The sequence below is a fragment of the Mastomys coucha genome, unplaced genomic scaffold (genome assembly GCF_008632895.1).
Source record: "Mastomys coucha isolate ucsf_1 unplaced genomic scaffold, UCSF_Mcou_1 pScaffold21, whole genome shotgun sequence".
Taxonomy (NCBI): Eukaryota; Metazoa; Chordata; class Mammalia; order Rodentia; family Muridae; genus Mastomys; species Mastomys coucha.
In genome coordinates this window covers 135280694-135298666 of record NW_022196904.1, presented here as the reverse complement: position 1 = coordinate 135298666, position 17973 = coordinate 135280694, and the positions used below count along the sequence as shown (strand labels likewise).

The 17973-nt window shown below is 53.7% G+C and overlaps 2 protein-coding genes and 1 long non-coding RNA gene across 7 annotated transcripts; 2 read left to right on the top strand and 1 right to left on the bottom strand.

Moving 5' to 3' along the window:
* Window positions 1-189: 189 nt before the first annotated feature.
* LOC116103303 lies at window positions 190-6029 on the bottom strand. The gene is made up of 3 exons (XR_004123456.1): window positions 5804-6029; window positions 1592-1758; window positions 190-797 (listed from the first exon to the last, which is right to left on the bottom strand). It is a non-coding gene; the product is annotated as an uncharacterized LOC116103303 (long non-coding RNA).
* Window positions 376-4353, top strand: Ndufs8 (NADH:ubiquinone oxidoreductase core subunit S8). 4 transcript variants are annotated; one of them, XM_031389116.1, is made up of 7 exons: window positions 376-567; window positions 1476-1533; window positions 1606-1656; window positions 2084-2179; window positions 2270-2442; window positions 3939-4067; window positions 4146-4353. In XM_031389116.1, the coding sequence occupies exons 2-7, from the start codon at window positions 1476-1478 to the stop codon at window positions 4275-4277; spliced, it is 639 nt and encodes a 212-aa protein (XP_031244976.1). In that variant the 5' UTR covers window positions 376-567; the 3' UTR covers window positions 4278-4353. The 4 variants fall into 4 exon arrangements, with proteins under 4 accessions (XP_031244976.1, XP_031244978.1, XP_031244979.1 ...); XM_031389118.1 differs by lacking the exon at window positions 376-567 and adding an exon at window positions 654-776; XM_031389119.1 differs by lacking the exon at window positions 376-567 and adding an exon at window positions 882-906.
* Window positions 6030-6054: 25 nt separating the features above from the next.
* On the top strand, window positions 6055-16557 carry Tcirg1 (T cell immune regulator 1, ATPase H+ transporting V0 subunit a3). Of its 2 annotated transcripts, XM_031389111.1 has the most exons (20): window positions 6055-6181; window positions 8519-8639; window positions 8942-9020; window positions 9509-9732; window positions 9823-9911; window positions 10051-10177; window positions 10257-10339; window positions 10497-10590; window positions 10687-10899; window positions 11203-11347; window positions 13473-13612; window positions 13718-13875; window positions 13958-14048; window positions 14590-14708; window positions 14785-14998; window positions 15300-15431; window positions 15547-15657; window positions 15731-15848; window positions 15995-16172; window positions 16416-16557. In XM_031389111.1, the coding sequence occupies exons 2-20, from the start codon at window positions 8523-8525 to the stop codon at window positions 16492-16494; spliced, it is 2511 nt and encodes an 836-aa protein (XP_031244971.1). In that variant the 5' UTR covers window positions 6055-6181; window positions 8519-8522; the 3' UTR covers window positions 16495-16557. The 2 variants fall into 2 exon arrangements, with proteins under 2 accessions (XP_031244971.1, XP_031244972.1); XM_031389112.1 differs by lacking the exons at window positions 15995-16172; window positions 16416-16557 and having other exon boundaries at window positions 15603-15657.
* The last annotated feature ends 1416 nt before the right edge of the window (window positions 16558-17973 follow it).

The window sequence follows — 17973 nt, the reverse complement described above, 5'->3', positions numbered from 1 at the left end:
AACATGTTCTTCCTGGCCTGCCAGATTCCTCACCGCCAGCTTAGACACTACTTCCTAAAGGAAGCCTTCCCTGATCACGCACGCCATACAAGGCATGCAGATTGCCTCATGGTTCCCAAGTCCTGGGGGCAGTCTTGACAAAAGTCCTGCTACCCGCGGCCGTTACAAGGACCAGAAGAAGCGGAGTGGTTAAAGCGCTTACGAGCTGCCGCCATCTTGGCAGTATTCAAATGAGCCCCACCCCTCCCGTCTCCCGGGACTTTACCAACGTCCAGAACCGAGCTCAGGAAGTCCCGCCTTCAGCATCTCGGAAGTCAGGCATATTAACCTCCGATACAATATGGCAGCTCCCTACAAAACTTCAAGCATCTGCTCCCATCAGCCAATTAGAGGAAAATATAGTCCTGAGCCCGCCTCCTGCAGAACCACAGGCCAATCAGACCAAAGAAGGAAAGGGCACTGAAGAAAAAGGCGTGAGAAGCTCGCCCAATGGCAGCATCCTAAACTTAGGCTCCGCCTTCCGGTTGACTCGCACCTGGGCCAGGGAAGGAGCCGCCGCACTTCAAGGTGGGTGTCCAGGGCAAGGCAATGAAGACAGGATCTGGGTGACGCGACGACAGGGTTGAACAGGGTGTCACCGCTGGCCTCGTGAAGTCTGGGATCTAGTGGGTCGGCTCGGGACCCGCGGCTTGTGCGTCCTTCCCGAGCTGCGGGCCGGGAAGCCAGTACGCTCAGGCGCATGCGCTGCCTCGCCGGATGCCTTCGGCGTTCTTAGGGTCAGAGGTCAAGGGGAAGGTCTGAGAGAAAGTGGGATCCAGGATTGCCTGGGGTCAAGAATTGGCCGACCCGCTACAGGTCAAAGGTCACAAGAGGGCGCTAGAGCGTTGGTGATGTGCCAGACTCTCGGTCAATAGCCCCTTGGTTGCATACATCCTTAATTTTCGGGACCCCTCTTCTTACATCGCAAGCCAGAAACCAAGGCCAGGGGACATCATTTGCCCAAGGTCACTCCGCAGGCTGGGGCTCAGAGTTCCAGGAGGTCCTTAGGTTGGGGAGAGGAACTTGACCCTGATGATTACTTAAACCTTTAAGGGTTTCCTGCAGGTTATCTCCTGGATTTCTGTGCTGGTTCCAATGGCATTGGGTAATTTGGGGACAATCACTTAACATGACAGGATGACAGGGTCTATGACATTTGGCATGAAGCCTGGCTCGGAGTTAACTCAATACACTGGTGGTGGTCAGGGAGCTTTGGTGTGAGTGGAGGATGAGGGGTGGACGGGGAAATGGATTAATAGGTTGCTGAGGAGCTGCAGAAATGGAAGGAATTTGGGGTGTCCAGGAACTGTGAGTCAGCAGAGTGAGGTCAGATTGAGGGTACTGGTCTTGACTGGGATTGTGAGTGGCTAGGGCGTAAGATAGAAGTCCCGAGGAGGGCAGTTTTAGACCCTTCTCTTCCCTTCTGCATATTCCAGATGTATCGCCTGAGCTCGTCCATGCTGCCACGGGCCTTGGCCCAGGCCATGCGCACAGGTAGGATTGGAAACCTTTCCTGGGGTTGGGGGAGCCGGGCTTCCTGGTATGAACTCACCTCTCTCCTTGCAGGACATCTTAATGGTCAAAGCCTTCATAGCAGTGCTGTGGCAGCAACGTACAGTGAGTACCAGATTTTCTGACTTGAGCTTTTCTAATTGTCGACACACCCGAGGCCAGGGAAACTGCTTTGTTAGGGACCCTCTGTGAGCTCTAGTTTCCACTCTGAAAATGAAGGTAGTGATCAAGAGAGAATGTGACTCACAGTCACTGTGGTGGCGTCAAAAGAGGGAGACATGTGATGGGAAAGAGCTGCTAGGTCCTGTTCCCCTTTATCAGGACCCACTAGGAGGACCCAGGACCCTTAAAAGCTTCACCTGGGTGCGCTTTGAATTACCTGGGCAGAAGACCCACCAAGGCTCCCCAGGGCTGCTGGCCGGTCTCCCAAGCCCTCCCTCACTAAGAACTCACCTGCTGCCCCCAGGATTGAGAGTTGGGCCTCATCTTCCAGAGCCAGCTTCAGTTAACCTCCCACCCTGACCTCCTGCAGAGTATGTGAATATGAAGGAACAGGAGTCTGAAGTGGACTTGAAGTCTGCAACTGACAGTGCGGCTCGGATTCTGATGTGGACAGAACTCATCCGAGGTGGGTGCCAGTGTGGAGGGGAGAGGTGAGAGTCAGGCATGGATGGCCGGGGAGGAGAGCATCCCCTTACCAGCTTTGTGCTATTCACAGGACTGGGCATGACCCTAAGTTACCTCTTTCGGGAGCCTGCCACCATCAACTACCCCTTTGAGAAGGGCCCACTGAGTCCGCGCTTCCGTGGGGAGCACGCACTGCGGCGCTACCCATCCGGGGAGGAGCGTTGCATTGCCTGCAAGCTCTGTGAGGCCATCTGTCCCGCACAGGTGAGTCTGCCTTCTAACTACTAGGCCCTAAATCTGACCCCTACCTTGATACACTCCCCCAGGAAAGTCCTTTTTTTTCTTTTGAGACAGAGTCTCACTATGTAGCACTAGCTGGAACTCATTGTGTAAACTAGGCTGGCCTTGAACTCACAAATCTGTCTGCCTCCACCTCTGGAGTATGAAGATAAAAGTATGCACTGCCACAGACACCTGATGTTATCCTTTTCTCGATTGACCTAACTCTGACCCTGTGTGTGGGACAATGAGTCCTTGATGTCCAAGTGCTAAGTCCAGGAAGCCAGCTGGGGGCAGGCTCCATCCCAAGCAGGCCACGTGGAGCACTCATATCCCACCCTAGGAGTCAATAATCACGTGACATTTGGGCCTATGGGCCATGGCACAGTTTGGGCCCTGTCTATGTGGCCATTCTGGGTTCGAGCTGAGAATATGCAACAGGAATGGCTGCTCCTCAGAGCCTGGCTTTCAATTGTGCTGGTGGGCACTACACATAATGCCCGAGGCTGAAACTGTTGTGGAAACAGGAAGATGCAGTGATGGTTTTGTAATGTCTAGTGTGTGCTCCAGCAGCCGGAGCCCAGACAAGCTAGGCTTCTTCCTCATATCCTCCCTGTAAATGCAAGAGTAGCCAGGAGAGGTTTTATTCCCACTGTCATAAACACCAAAGGATGTGCCTTTCCTGGACATGGTGGTGCATGCCTTTAATTCAGGCCAACCTGGACTACAGAGTTCCGGGACATCCAGGGCTATACAGAGAAACTCTTGTCTCAAAAGAAAGAAAGATGTGTGCCTCCTGAGGCTCTACTGTGAGTAGCAAACTTGCCACTAGGGAGTGTCAAGTTCCTTAAAGGTCCTCCTGGCCTGTAGTTCCCAGGCTATCCCTTCTTACCCTTGGCTGGAATACAGCTGTCCCCCAGAAACTGATAGTTAAGAATATACCTTAAAATTTGGTCTGTGGCTGGGCGGTGGTGGCGCATGCCTTTAATCCCAGCACTTGGGAGGCAGAGGCAGGCAGATTTCTGAGTTCAAGGCCAGCCTGGTCTACAGAGTGAGTTCCAGGATAGTCAGGGCTACACAGAAACCCTGTCTCAAAAAACAAAAAAGCAAAAATTTGGTCTGTGTCCCTCATTACTATGTGAATTCAGGAAATCCTTCAATCTTGCTTGAGAATTAAGTTTCTCCAACAAATGGGGATTGTTAGCAAAGTTGTTCGGCATGACAGTCACTGGGTACTTACTGCCCAGGGGACCTCTTAGGGCCACACCTTTTCAGGGAGCAGAGCATAGCCTTTTCCTTGTGGGACAGGAGGATCACCCGGCAGAGACTATTGGGGCCATGTGAACAGTGGCTCCTTTGGAGGGCTAGGAAATGAGGCATGCATTGCAGGCCTCCAGGGGTCAGATTGTGAGCTGTGATGGACAGAACCAGGGCTAGAGGGAGTCTGCCAGTATGACAGTGACCTGTGGCCCCACCCTCAGGCCATCACCATTGAGGCTGAGCCAAGAGCTGATGGCAGCCGCCGGACGACACGCTATGACATTGACATGACCAAGTGTATCTACTGCGGTTTCTGCCAGGAAGCCTGCCCTGTTGATGCCATTGTGGAGGTGAGTGGGCTGGGTGACGTGGCCAGCGCAGAGGCTCCTGGGAAGGATTTGCCCTGCTGACTGTCCACCTTCTCGTAGGGCCCCAACTTTGAGTTCTCTACCGAGACGCACGAGGAGTTGCTGTACAATAAGGAGAAGCTACTCAACAACGGAGACAAGTGGGAAGCCGAGATTGCTGCCAACATCCAGGCTGACTACCTGTACCGGTGACCAAGCCACTGGTGACCTTGGCCACCTGGTTCAGCCTTGTGGCCCCTGTTGCTCATAAAGAAACTATGATCTCACAGCTTCCTGTTGTGTTGTTCCATTTCTAGGGCAGAACCTACCCCACGCAGCCAGGGCCTCTGGTTTGTTTCGCACAGACCAGGTGTCCATGGCCCGCTGCATCGGTCCCTCCTTGGCTTCCAGTGGCTTACCTGCCCACAAAATCTAGCAAATGCAGAACCCAGCCATCCTCTATGGTTCACAGGCCTACCGGGCCTCTCTGTTGTTGGCAACAGTACCCAGAACCATATCACACATCTGGGCTTCCCACAGCCTGGCAATGCAGGTCACCAGGGGCCTGTTGTCCTCATTGGTGTTGGGTGTCTGAGAGGTGAGGTCCGGGTCTTCTGTCTTCTCAGACATCCATCGATGTAGCTGTTTGGACTTGGATCCTTTCCAGGTTTCAGTCAGAGTCCATCAACAGCCTCAGGAGGAGGCTGCATAAATTGTTCTTATCCTGAGAGTGCACATAACAGCTCAGTGTGGCCACATGTCTGTTACCTGCTGCTGGGGGGGGGGGCGGGGTGGAGTGGGGTGAACCCCAGAGTCACTCGCTAGCCAGACTTAATCTAAACGGCAAGGTTCAGCGAGAAACCGTCTCAAATGAGTGAGATGGTGGACAACAGAGGAAAGACATCCTGCTGTCAGCCTTGGGCTTCCGTGTGTGCTTGCACACACGGCGAGTGTAGCCGCACACACTTGCACCCAACGCCCCCAAGGTCAGGGTGTCCTTTGGGGAACAGGAAGCCTGCTAGGGGGTGACAGTCACAAGGGAATGACAGGTCCTGCTGCCTCTGAGCTGGCATCGCCTCTTGCTACATCCCCTTTGCCCACTAAGTTCCCTGCTCAGGCTGCTGTGTGGCCCCAGCTTCTGTTTGCAGGCCCAGCCAAGCCACGCAGCTCTGACCCCTCCTGAGTGTGGATGTTACATGAATGTGCGCGTACACACACACACTGTGGGGGGTGGGGTGGCTGCTGGCTTGGTTCTCATATTCTAATGTACACTTCTCCCTCAGTAACCACAACAACTTTATGGCCCTGTGGGTCCCCCACAGTGAAGAGCACTGGCTTGTGCCCCCTGGTGCACTTGTGTGAGGGTCCTCACACCAAGTCAGATCAGACCCCTGCTATACCTGTTTTCTGAGGATACCTACCCACTTTGACTCAGTTTCCAGGTTGCCCTAGGCTTCCATTCTACATTCCCCCCCCCACACACACACACTAGGGCCCTTGTTTACTGAATGGGGTCCAAAGATCACCAGAGCTGAGGGGCCCCTTGTCCCCCTGGTCCCCACTGGGTACAGTCCAGCCTGTCCAAAGTGCAGGCAGCTGAATGGTCCCGTCTCCCAGTTTCCAGACCTCAAGGGCTAGGAAGGAGGTTGAGGCACTTCTGAAGAGTCTCCAGGCTCCGCGTGCAAGTTCCTCAGCAGAGACTGGCCCAACCAACACCCAAAGAGTGGGGCCACCCTTACCCAGCATAGCCTGAGGTGTGGTGGGTGAGGTTGGGTAGCAGCAGATCTTGCACAATAGCGAAGCAGCAGCTTGTATGTACTAGGATCCATCAGGAAGATGAAGGTGGCCTATCCTTAAGGTCCTACCGGGCATCCCGGGTGTCGGTTATCTCCCGATTCCCGGGATTAAACGATTCCGGGACGTCCAGAATCAGTTCAGACACCGCCCTCACCCCCACCCCCACCCCGCGCCCGAACTCAGAGGGGGCGGGACGGGGCGGGCAGTGGGCAGGCCGTCGCAGGCCACGCCCACTCCGGTATTTCGAAGCTGGGGTGAGCTGCACTGGCCGGCGGGCGGTCTCAGATCCTAAGCCGGAGTTGAGCGAAGAGTCCATCTGGGTGAGTGTCCTGCTAAGCCGAGGAGCCCCAAGCCCTGCCTACCAACCGCTTCCTCCGCCTGGACAAGGATCCAGGCGCCCCGCCCGACTCTGGGTGGAGGCAACTCAGAGGCCACGCGCCCGTGTCAGCGGTGCAGGCAGGCCGCAAGGAGAAGCAAAGGATAGGTTGCTAGCTCCGGGCAACTTCAGAGCCCACCTCATCAAGCCAGAGCTCAAGGAGTCCCCTGCTGCGTCTGGCTCTGAGGGAGGGACCCATTCTACAGATGAGGAAACGGAGGCCATCCTACTAGGAAGTGGCCGGGTTCAAGGCAGAATCCAGCCCCTCTCCTCTTTCTGTGATCCTCCGAACAGCAGGGCTTGGGAGAAAAGGCAGGGGTTGAAGGAAGACTAAGAAGTGGGGTGCAGGAGTAAGGCAGAACTTCGGGACCTCAGGGGAACTTCGGGACCTCAGGGGAAGGCCAGATCACGAGTGGTATGTGGGGTCTAGCTCGCAGATGTCCTGGTGATTGCAGGAGACAGGACCTAGTAACAAAAGCACGGTGCACAGTGTGGCCTGTCTGCAGGGAGCACGGGGAGCTTTGGTTTGCCTTGCATTTACAGCTAGCATCCTTGGCTGGGGCACCCTAGTGCTGGTGGTTATGGTGCTGGGACTAGGCAGGACGTGCCAGGTCAGAGCAGCGGGCTTCTGTCTGGAACAGACCCCTCTCTGGTTTGGTTCCAATTGGCCATATGACCTTAGACTTCACCTTACTCAACCTAGTTTTGCCCACTTATAAGATAAGGCTGGGGTAGAAGGAGTGGTGGCGGCGAACGCCTTTAATCCCAGCGCTAAGGATGCAGAGGCAGGCTGATCTCTGAGTTCAAAGCCAGCCTGGTCCACAGAGCAAGGTCCAGGACAGCCAAGACTATATAGGGAAACCCTGTCTTTTTTTCTTTTTCCTTTTTCTTTTTCTTTTTTTGGTTTTTCGAGACAGGGTTTTCTCTGTGTAGCCTTGGCTGTCCTGGAACTCACTCTGTAGACCAGGCTGGCCTCGAACTCAGAAATCCGCCTGCCTCTGCCTCCCAAGTGCTGGGATTAAAGGCATGTGCCACCACTGCCCAGAAGAAACCTGTCTTGAAGAACAAACAGACAAAAATCCATGAGGCTGGGGTGTCCACTAGGAATTGGGGGGAAGGGTGTTTATAGAAGTAAGATGTGGGGATGCTAATCTTTCATTCACCTCCTCACTCACATCTTTCCTGCCAGGGGTGGCCAAGTCTTATTCAATCAAAGAGGAAACAGGCCCAGAGAGGGCAAATGACTTACTTACCCAGTGTCACACAGCTGGGGAGGACCCTAGAGACTTAGTCCCTGGCCTTCTGCACCCAGCCCTTCCTGCTCACCCCTGCCTGCGCGGGGCCTGGCTTTTCTGAGGCTCTTGACTAGCCACAGAATTCTTTCCTTTCCCAAGCTGGGGACAGGACTGTGGTTTCCCCTTAAGTAAACTATGCTTAGGGAGGAAGTGGTCTTTTGGGCAGACCCAGGCAGCAAGCTGGGCCTGTCAGTATCTCAAGTTCCTCTCAGTTGTGTCCCCCAGGCCTCAAGGCCAGTTAAGAACTGGGGAAACTGTTCCCAGGACCCTGGGCCTGAAGAGCAATAGCTACAGAGCAGGCAGTGGCCCCGGGGAGAGTGTTGGCTTCTGCAGGGCCGGTTGGAGTCCACTTTCCAGCCAGGAAGTGTCTGTGTGCCTGCTGGGTTGGAGAGAGGCCACCGGGGCTTCCCGCCCATTGTTTCACAGTTTCACTTTCCTGGTTTCAACACCAAGACTGTTCCCAGCCCTGCAGGCAATGGCTATAGCAAGCCAGGCAGCCAAAGGCAATCCCCCCCTCCCCCCTTTTTCAGGATTTTAGCCCCAGGGAACTTAGAGGGCATTCCATTCCCACCCTGTGCACGGGTAAGGAAGCACAGCTCAGTGGCATTTGGTGTCAGTTGTCACAGCCTCAGGACTGGAGCCTAGGGTCCCAGGGCTAAGATGGGTTTCCAGTGTGGGCAGGCAGAGAGGTGATGGATGCAGTGCTGCAAACACTGACAGAGCCAGGGTATCTGGGAGCTGCTGGGCTAGACTGGAGCATAGAGGCAGCGGAAGGAAGGCCAGCTTAAAGACAGCCTACGGTGGTAGGCTTTGGGGTCATTGGCCCGTTCCATGTTTTCTCATGCTACTGACTTTCTGTTGACCTCAGTACCCAGTACCTTTTTCGGGGCCTCAGTTTTCCCATCTGTCCAGCGAATGAATGGAAACAGGTGTATGGATGCCTGTCTGGAGCTAGTTCCTAACCAATCCTTTTGTCCTGCCCTAAGGATCATGGGCTCCATGTTCCGGAGTGAAGAGGTGGCGTTGGTCCAGCTCCTGTTGCCCACAGCATCTGCCTACAACTGTGTGAGCCAGCTGGGTGAGCTGGGCCTCGTGGAGTTCAGAGACGTAAGTGGGGTGGGCCAGAGCCCTGGGGGGGGTAACCCACATGAGGAAAGACCCTGCGATTGATTACCCCTGGTCTGCAGCGGGAGCATCCCAGTCCTTCCATCCAGCACAGGTGCCCTTCCCATGCCTACTCATGCCCTCTCTGGCATGGGGTTGAGTCTGCTCCAGCTAGTCGTTTCAGTCCTTTCTGGGTAATTGGATACCCAGAAAGTGTTTGGAGGAGGTGCCCAGACCTGGATCCCAGAGCAGTGACCTCCTGGTCCCCTTCCAGAGATTCTGACCCGTGTGTGTATCCATCACAGCTCAACGAATCCGTGAGCGCCTTCCAGAGACGCTTCGTGGTGGATGTCCGGCGCTGCGAGGAGCTGGAGAAGACCTTCAGTAAGTTGGACCCAGACCCACATTCCAGGCTAGCTTCATGGAAGGAGCGCTAGGCAAGCTTGGTCCGAAAGGAAGTGCCCCAGTTGCCCAGGTGGAAGGCAGAGAAGGGAGGGCTGCTGGGATCTGCAGGGTGTCCTTGGTTCTGGGTGGGTGGGACCGAGGAGGTAAGGCAGGGCTGCCTGGGAGTATGAGCCACAACTCAAGCTATCTGCCTAGATGAACTGGGCAGATAGATGCTGGGGTCAAGCACTGGAAAGTCCTTCCTTTCTTAGGTCAGAGATGAGGGCAGAACAGGGAGAACAGAGCTTCTGGAATAGCCGTTTAAGCCTGGGATTTTTCTGGAGTTCTGACTCAGCAGATTAGTCATGGCATTTGATGCGCATTTGGGATTTCCCTACATGTCTGCAGCTCTTGGCTCAAGGTAGACATTAGCTGGCATAACCCTGTGTAGCTTCCCCGAACTCCCTCACCCCCCTTTCTGTGTCTAGCCTTCTTGCGGGAAGAAGTGCAGCGGGCAGGCCTGACACTGGCCCCACCTGAGGGGATACTGCCAGCACCACCTCCCCGAGACCTGCTGCGCATACAGGAGGAAACAGACCGCTTGGCCCAGGAGCTTCGGGATGTTCGAGGCAACCAACAGGCACTTCGGGCCCAGCTGCACCAGCTGCAGCTCCACTCAGCTGTGCTGGGCCAGAGCCACAGCCCGCCGCCGGTCAGCCCCAGCCAGGGCAGGGATGGGGACAGGAGATATGTATGCCAAGCCCAAGCTAGGCTGGGGCTCACACTGTCTCTTGTTGCCTAGATGGCAGCTGTCCATACTGAGGGACCCTTCTCTGAGAGAACACCCCTACTCCCAGCTACCCGGGGGCCACATGCAGACCTGAAAGTCAAGTGAGTGGGGCAGTTTGTCTTTTCGTGGTAGCCTTATGGCCCCTGAGTCTCTGTATGTTGTGTTTGGGGGCTTCCCATGGGTGCTTCCTGCTGAAGTGGGTTGGGAGGAGCTGCAGCCCCCCTCTAGCCCTGCTGGCAGTTTTGTGGCAGGTGCTGTGGAGCCCTACAAGGCTGCAGCCCTGGAGCGCCTGCTGTGGAGAGCTTGCCGCGGCTTCCTCATTGCCAGCTTTAGGGAGACTGAGGGACAGCTGGAGGACCCAGTGACGGTGAGCTGGCAGGGGCCAGGGTGGGGGCCATTTGGGAGGAGCTAGGGCTCCAGAGATTAACCAAACCTGGCTTTCTCAGGGTGAGCCTGCAACTTGGATGACCTTTGTCATCTCCTACTGGGGTGAACAGATTGGACAGAAGATCCGAAAGATCACAGACTGGTGAGCCACAAGTGCATGGTCACTAGGCTACTGCAGGTGTCCAGTCTGCTGGGCCTGTGTGGCCCAGACCCCTGATAACACCTTCAGTCAAGTTTCCCCTGCCCCCAGTTCTGCCTGGTGACTTCCACTGACCCCTCACTACCCCATCTCTCCCCAGCTTCCACTGTCATGTCTTCCCATACCTGGAGCCGGAGGAAAGCCGGCTCAGGACCTTGCAGCAACTGCAGCAGCAGAGCCAGGAACTTCAAGAGGTGAGCGCCCATCATATGCCCTGACCCCTGCTAGCTCCCTCAACTGCCACCCCTTCTGATTACCTTTTTTTTTTTTTTTTTTTTTTTTGTCCCCAGGTCCTGGGGGAGACAGAACGGTTCCTGAGCCAGGTGTTGGGCCGGGTGCAGCAGCTGCTGCCCCCATGGCAGGTGCAGATCCACAAGATGAAGGCTGTGTACCTGACCCTCAACCAGTGCAGTGTGAACACCACACACAAGTGCCTCATCGCGGAGGTCTGGTGTGCCACGAGGGACCTGCCCACTGTACAGCAGGCGCTGCAGAGCGGCTCGGTGAGCATCCAGGCTGCCAGAGGCTTGCTCCCTCCCTGCCTTTCCTCCTTCTGTTTCCAGTCTCTCTCCAAGCTTCTAATTACTTACCTTTGCTCTGGGATTGAAGGGTGAGTACCCATTCCTAGGAGCCTCCTCCTCCAGGGCATTTTGGGTAGGATGGGGCTGACCAGCTTCCCTCATGCTATCCCATCCCACCCTCAACCCAGAAATTACAGTCCCCATCTCAGCTGGGCCTAGGAGGGAGGGGCCAGAGTTTCAACGGGCTCTAGCATCAGCTTCTGTCTCTCTGCCTGGGTACCCCAGAGTGAGGAAGGAGTGAGTGCTGTCGCTCACCGCATCCCCTGCCAGGACATGCCTCCAACCCTCATCAGGACCAATCGCTTCACCTCCAGCTTCCAGGGCATTGTGGATGCCTATGGTGTGGGCCGATACAGGGAAGTCAACCCTGGTAAGATCCACTGCTCCTTCAATGGGGGCCAGCTCTCTTATCCTCTGTCTGAGAACAAACCTTGAGAGGGGTGGGTAGGAGTTAAGGCCCTTGCCTTTTGGGTGCAAACCCTGAGAGAGGTAGGAGCTGGGTCCACCCCACCCTTTTGTAACAGAGGCATAGTCCCTAATTCAATCTCCAGGGAGGCTATTGGGTACCCTAGTCCCAGTTGGGACTTTACACTTGTCTCAGCTGTTAAATCCACAGGGAACACCAACTTGGAACAGTTCAGAAAACAGATTTGGGAGTGGCTTAAAGCCTAGCTCACTTGTTTTGATGAGTTTCTTAGTTCCTGTGGGTCACATTTCTCCTGGTCTATAAAGTGGGAATAATCATACAAACCTCAGAGAAGTGTTAGGAAGGCAAGGTTATAGGGTCCCAGAGCAGCCTATAATTGTGGCTTACTTGGCCACACTGCAATGTTGTTTGTTGTAGGTGTTATTGTTTTTATGAAGTTGGAATGAATAGGGTTGAGATTGTGGCTCAGTTGCTAGAGCGCCTGCCTCATGGATTCATAAGGCCCTGGTTCAATCCCCAGTCTAAGCTGAGCATGGTAGTTAAGCCTAGAATCCTAGCACTTGGGAGATGGAAGCAAGAGGATCAAGAATTCAGGCATCTTCAGCTACGTAGAAAGTTCAAGGCTCAGTGGGTAAAGTGCTTGCAGTAAAGGTGTGAGGCCTTTGTGATGGGCAAGATCAGTCTGAGTCCATGTATTCTCCAGCTCCTTTTTTTGCCTGTGTGTGTGTGTTTGTGTGTGTGGTTTGTTTTATAGTTTTGAGACTGTCTTTTTTCTTTCTTTCTTTTCTTTTTTCTTTTTTCTTTTTTTTGGTTTTTCAAGACAGGGTTTCTCTGTGTAGCCCTGACTGCCTGACTGTCCTGGAACTCACTCTGTAGACCAGGCTGGACTTGAACTCAGAAATCCACCTGCCTCTGCCTCCCAAGTGCTGGGATTAAAGGCGTGTGCCACCACCGCCTGGCCTTCTTTTCTATGTTGGTCTTAGTCTTTTGAGACAGGGTTTCTCTGGGTAGCCCTGGCTGTCCTGGAACTCTAGACCAGGCTGACCTTGAACACAGTTATCCACCTGCCTCTACATTTTGAGTGCTGGGATTAAAGGTGTGTGTCATTACCCTGACTTGAGACAGGGTGTTACACTGTAACCCAGGTTGGTCTTGAGTTCATGGTAATCCTCCTGCCTCGGTTCCTGAGTTCTAGAATTATTGGTATGAACCATCATGCCAGGCTTATAGATCTTCTTAAACATAACACTCAGGGCCAGAGAAATGGTTATTGAATAAAGGCGAGTGAATAATTCTGACAGTTTGAGCTCAATTTCCAGGGCCTATATAGGAGTAGCACTAACTCCTACAAGTTATCCTTTAAGCTGCACACATGCATACCTTCCCCTCAGTAAATTAGCAAATAAATGTTATTCAGACAAACAACAATAACAAACACCCACTGAGCAACAGAGCTAGGGAGCTGGCTAGGCCAGTTAGAGCCTGAAGACCTGAGTGTGGAGCTCCAAAGCCCATGTGGGTTCAGCAGTGCATGGTTGTAATTCCAATGGAGGTGAGATGTGGGCTGGAGCCAGGCAGCCCCTTTTAGTGAGGTTCCAGGCTAATGACAAGAGAAACGTGCCTCAAAATGGAGGAATGACCCATTGTTGTCTCTGATCTACATGCACATGCGCACACACAAACAATACCAGTTGGGATGATCACTTCAGGAGTTCAAGATCATTCTGGACCATTCAGTAGCTGCCCTATCTTTAAATAACTGACAGCTAGAACTGCTAAACCTATATCCACAGCCTGTCACCTGGCAGGCCTGCCCATGACATTCATAATAACCCTGTGAGGTGGCACTGAGATCTCCGCTTTACAAATGGAGAAATAGGCTCAGGAAATTTAAACAAGCCGTGGGTGGCATAGATAGATAGTTGTAGGCTCTGAAATGTGCCAAGTGGTCCCCACCTCATAAACACTCTCTTGGCTGGGCCTGGGAGGCCTCTGTGGCAACTCAGATAAAGAAGCGATACCCAGTCCCCCACAAGGACCTGTCTGACTGTGTCCTGTCTGCCTGCAGCTCCCTACACCATCATCACATTCCCCTTCCTCTTCGCTGTGATGTTTGGTGATGTGGGTCATGGACTGCTCATGTTTCTTTTTGCCCTGGCTATGGTCCTCACCGAGAACCGACCAGCTGTGAAGGCCACACAAAACGAGGTATGAACCATCCATGCCTGACAAGGGATAAGGGATAGGGCACAAGAGTGGAGCAGCCTCTTGAGCTGAGCTAAACAGCACACCATCTTCCCCTGACCCTCCCAGATCTGGCAGACCTTCTTTGGGGGTCGATACCTACTCCTGCTCATGGGTCTGTTCTCCGTCTACACTGGCTTCATCTACAATGAGTGCTTTAGCAGAGCCACCACTATTTTCCCCTCAGGCTGGAGTGTGGCTGCCATGGCCAACCAGTCAGGCTGGAGGTATGACCTATATCCCTTCCCTACCCACCCAGGGCCCCTGGGCCCAACTGTGCAGTTTTGACATTATCTATTTTTACTGCAGCGACGAGTATCTGTCCCAGCACCCTATGCTCACCCTGAACCCTAACCTCACTGGTGTCTTCCTTGGACCTTATCCCTTTGGCATTGACCCGGTAAGTGGGCACGCTGGCGCATATGAAGGGGGCAGTTGGGAAGGCTGGCTACCACAGCTCCATCTGTTTACCACCTCCTTTGACACTTGGCACTGTGCACTTCCTGGGTGCCACAAGCAGAGAGGCCTGTAAAAATAGTGGAGTGGGACACAAGTATAATTCAAACACTTGGGAGATGGGAGGCAGGAGGATCAGAGTTCAAGGACATCCTTGGCTGCATAGAAGAGTTCAAGGCCTGCTTGGGTTACATAAAACTATCTCAAAACAAACAAACCAACAAACACCCAGAACAGAATGGCAGCCCACTAAGTAGGAAACAACTGGTCCATGTTAGCATCACCCTATTGAACAGATGAGAGTGAAGCCAAGGCCTGGGTGCCTGAGCTGCCCAGCTCAACTACCCTGGTCACTAGTCCCTTAGAACTAGTGACTAAGGTGCTGGGATTGTGTTTGTCAGGGAGCAAAGTGATGAGAGAACATGGGAGGGGATGGGGTCCTGGCAAAACTGACCATAGTGTCCCTCTCCCACTCACTAACCCAGATCTGGAGCCTGGCCACCAACCACCTGAGCTTCCTTAACTCCTTCAAGATGAAGATGTCTGTCATCCTCGGGGTCACACACATGGCCTTTGGGGTGTTCCTCAGCATCTTCAACCACGTGTGAGCTAAGGACTGCTAATGGGTGTGGGCAGTGTCCTTGTGGGTCCAGGGTGCTCTGACCTGTCTTTTCCCACAGGCACTTTGGCCAGGCCCACCGGCTACTGCTGGAGACCTTGCCTGAGCTCATCTTCCTCTTGGGCCTCTTTGGCTACCTTGTATTCCTCATTGTCTACAAGTGGGTGAATGTCTCAGCTGCCAGCGCCTCCTCAGCCCCCAGTATCCTCATTCACTTCATCAATATGTTCCTCTTCTCTCAAAACCCTACCAATCATCTGCTCTTCCATGGGCAGGTAGGCCAGGGACGGAAGATGGCTGACTTTCACTGGGGACCCTCTGGTTCAGTCACTGGGTCACCAGGAGCTACAGAGCTTTCTGAGACATGGGTTGTGGGCTGGAATACCACCAGACAGTGATGTCAGAGCCAATGGACTAAAGTTTAGGTCTCAGGTGTTGAGAACCTGAAGTCCTTTCTTAAGAGGTCCTTGTTCATCTCCCTGGGGGAGGGACTACAATTCCCAATGATCAGTATGACCACGCCAAGTGACTGGTCCCATGAACTGTGCGTGGTTACCTTGCCCTCCTTGCCTACAGGAAGCGGTACAGTATACGCTGGTGGTCCTGGCTTTGGTCACAGTTCCCATCCTGCTGCTGGGCACACCCTTGTACCTGCTGCGCCAGCACCGCCAAAGAACCACCACTCAGAGAAGGCCAGCAGGCCGACAGGTAGAAGTAGGAAGGAGTACAGGGAAGGAAGGCTGCACAAAGGGGGACCTTTGCCTCCCCGAAGGCTGTGCTGCTGGGTGTGGGGCTGGAGCGGTTGGATGTCATCTGTTCTCAGGATGAGGACACTGACAAGCTTCTGGCCTCCCATGATGCTTCCTCCTTGGAGAACAGCTGGAGCCCCGATGAGGAGAAGGCTGGGAGCCCAGAGCATGATGAAGAAGCTGAGGTGGGTGGAACAGTACTTTGCTGGGGGAGGGCTGCCAGCTCCAGCAATTGTCTCATGGCCTCTTACCATGCAGTTTGTCCCTTCTGAGATCTTCATGCACCAAGCCATCCACACCATTGAGTTCTGCCTAGGCTGCATCTCCAACACAGCCTCCTACTTGCGTCTCTGGGCCCTGAGCCTGGCCCATGCCCGTGAGTGACCTTTCTCTCAAAGCCTCAGTATCCTACCTGGTCAAATGTGGCTGTCCCACAGAGGTGCCTCATCAGCTCTAGGGGCAAGGTGGGGGTGTGATAGGCAGTCCTCCACCAGTGACATTACTAGTCCTATTTGTGTGCAGAGCTGTCTGAGGTCCTGTGGGCCATGGTGATGCGAATAGGCCTAGGCATGGGCCGAGAGATTGGTGTGGCAGCTGTGGTGCTGGTCCCTGTGTTTGCTGCCTTTGCTGTGTTGACTGTGGCCATCTTGCTAGTGATGGAGGGGCTCTCAGCCTTCCTGCACGCCCTGCGGTTGCATTGGTAAGTACCCTTGTAGTGAGCTTGGGCGTGGAGGGGATGGGTGGACTTCCTCTTTTTTTTTTGTTTTTCGAGACAGGGTTTCTCTGTGTAGCCCTGGCTGTCCTGGAACTCACTCTGTAGACCAGGCTGGCCTCGAACTCAGAAATCTGCCTGCCTCTGCCTCCCAAATGCTGGGATTAAAGGCATGTGCCACCACTGCCTGGAGCGTGGATTTCCTCTTACCTGCCCCTTTCTCACACCCAGGGTGGAGTTCCAGAACAAGTTCTATTCAGGTACTGGCTACAAGCTCAGCCCCTTCACCTTCACTGTGGACAATGATTAGCACCCACTGCGATCCCTGCTTCTCCAAAGTGGGACAGGAATAAAGAGCTGGCTGGCCCAGGAACTTTGCCTTTGTCATCTCTGGGGTACCAGGGTTAGGCTGACACTACAGTGGTCAGAGCTCTAGATTCTGACTATGACCTCTACTTAGACCATCCTTCAGTGGAGGCAGAGGGTGGGAGGCACTGGTTTAGGATCTAAGCCTTTAGAAACCCATGAGTGTATCTGCAGACTCTTAGGGAACAAGAGGGTTAGCTCTAGGGCCAAGAAGGAACACTGGTTTTGTGGGAGTGGATTCCAACCAGGTGGGATGAGTGAGCTTCCCATTTTTGGAGGTGTGCATATTGGTTTGGACTTCAGGCTCTGTACTCCCTGAAATCCTTAAGGTCCTCCATGCTTGGCTGAGTTAGGAGTGGCCTCTTTCATTCCCTCTGGCTGGGAGGCATATACATAGCCAGTGCCTGTCAGAGGCCAGAGACTCAAGTTTTCCAAGTTACAAAGTAGTTCTTGCAGCTGAAGGCCCCAGCAACAATGGCTGCTTTGAGGCCAGAGCTGCTCTGGGCATATATCAAGCCACAACAGCCCTGGCCAAGCTGCTGGGGAGTGGGGGTGGGGGGTGGGAGTTGTGGACTATCTTGATGAAGATCTCTGAATACAGGGCTGGGAATACTAGTGTCTTTCAGGCACTTTCACATCCTTGGCAGACTAAACTAAGACAAACATAACAGAGCTGGGCAAATGAATTTAGAGGATCCGCAGGAGATAGTGGGCCTGCCCTAGCTCTGAAGCTTGCCTTCCTAGACTGGCTATTCCAGTTGCTATGGGAACAGCATGTCGTAACACCAGCAAGCTGATGTGGCAGTGATCACCACTTACGGGTGTGATTGATCAGACCAAGATGGATCTGACCCTTGCTCATTTGAGCAGGAAATAACAACAGTCAGGGAGAGTAGGAGCTGTGAAGGTCATGTAGGAAAAGCACTGTCACAAATGGGAAGATGTAGAAAAGCAGGAGTTGGGTTGGAAAGATGGCTCAGTGAAGAGCCCTGACTGCTCTTTCAGAGGACCTGGGTTTGCTTCCCAGCATTCACTGGGCAGTTCTCAATGGCCTGTGACTCCAGTTCCAGGGCATCATCCTACTCCTCTGGACTTCTGGGACTCATGTACCTCTCCCACCACATAATTAAAAATAATAAAAAATAAATCTTTAGAAAAGCATGAGGGGTCATCATGCCTATTACTTCATCAGGCAAGCTGAGAGTCAGCTGGAGTGAAGCAAAGTCATGGCCACTTCCATCCTATCTTTCAGTGGAGAGTTCTAAGAAAGGACATGTAAAACAGTGCTGGCATGCAGCATTCTTGCTGAAGCTTGGTTGGTCACAGCAACATTAAGAGCTGCAGCTCCCTCTGCTGCTGCCTGGGCCTGATTCCTGGCAGAGCATCAGAGTGAGGCTCTGTCAGGAAGGGTAGCAAATTCTAG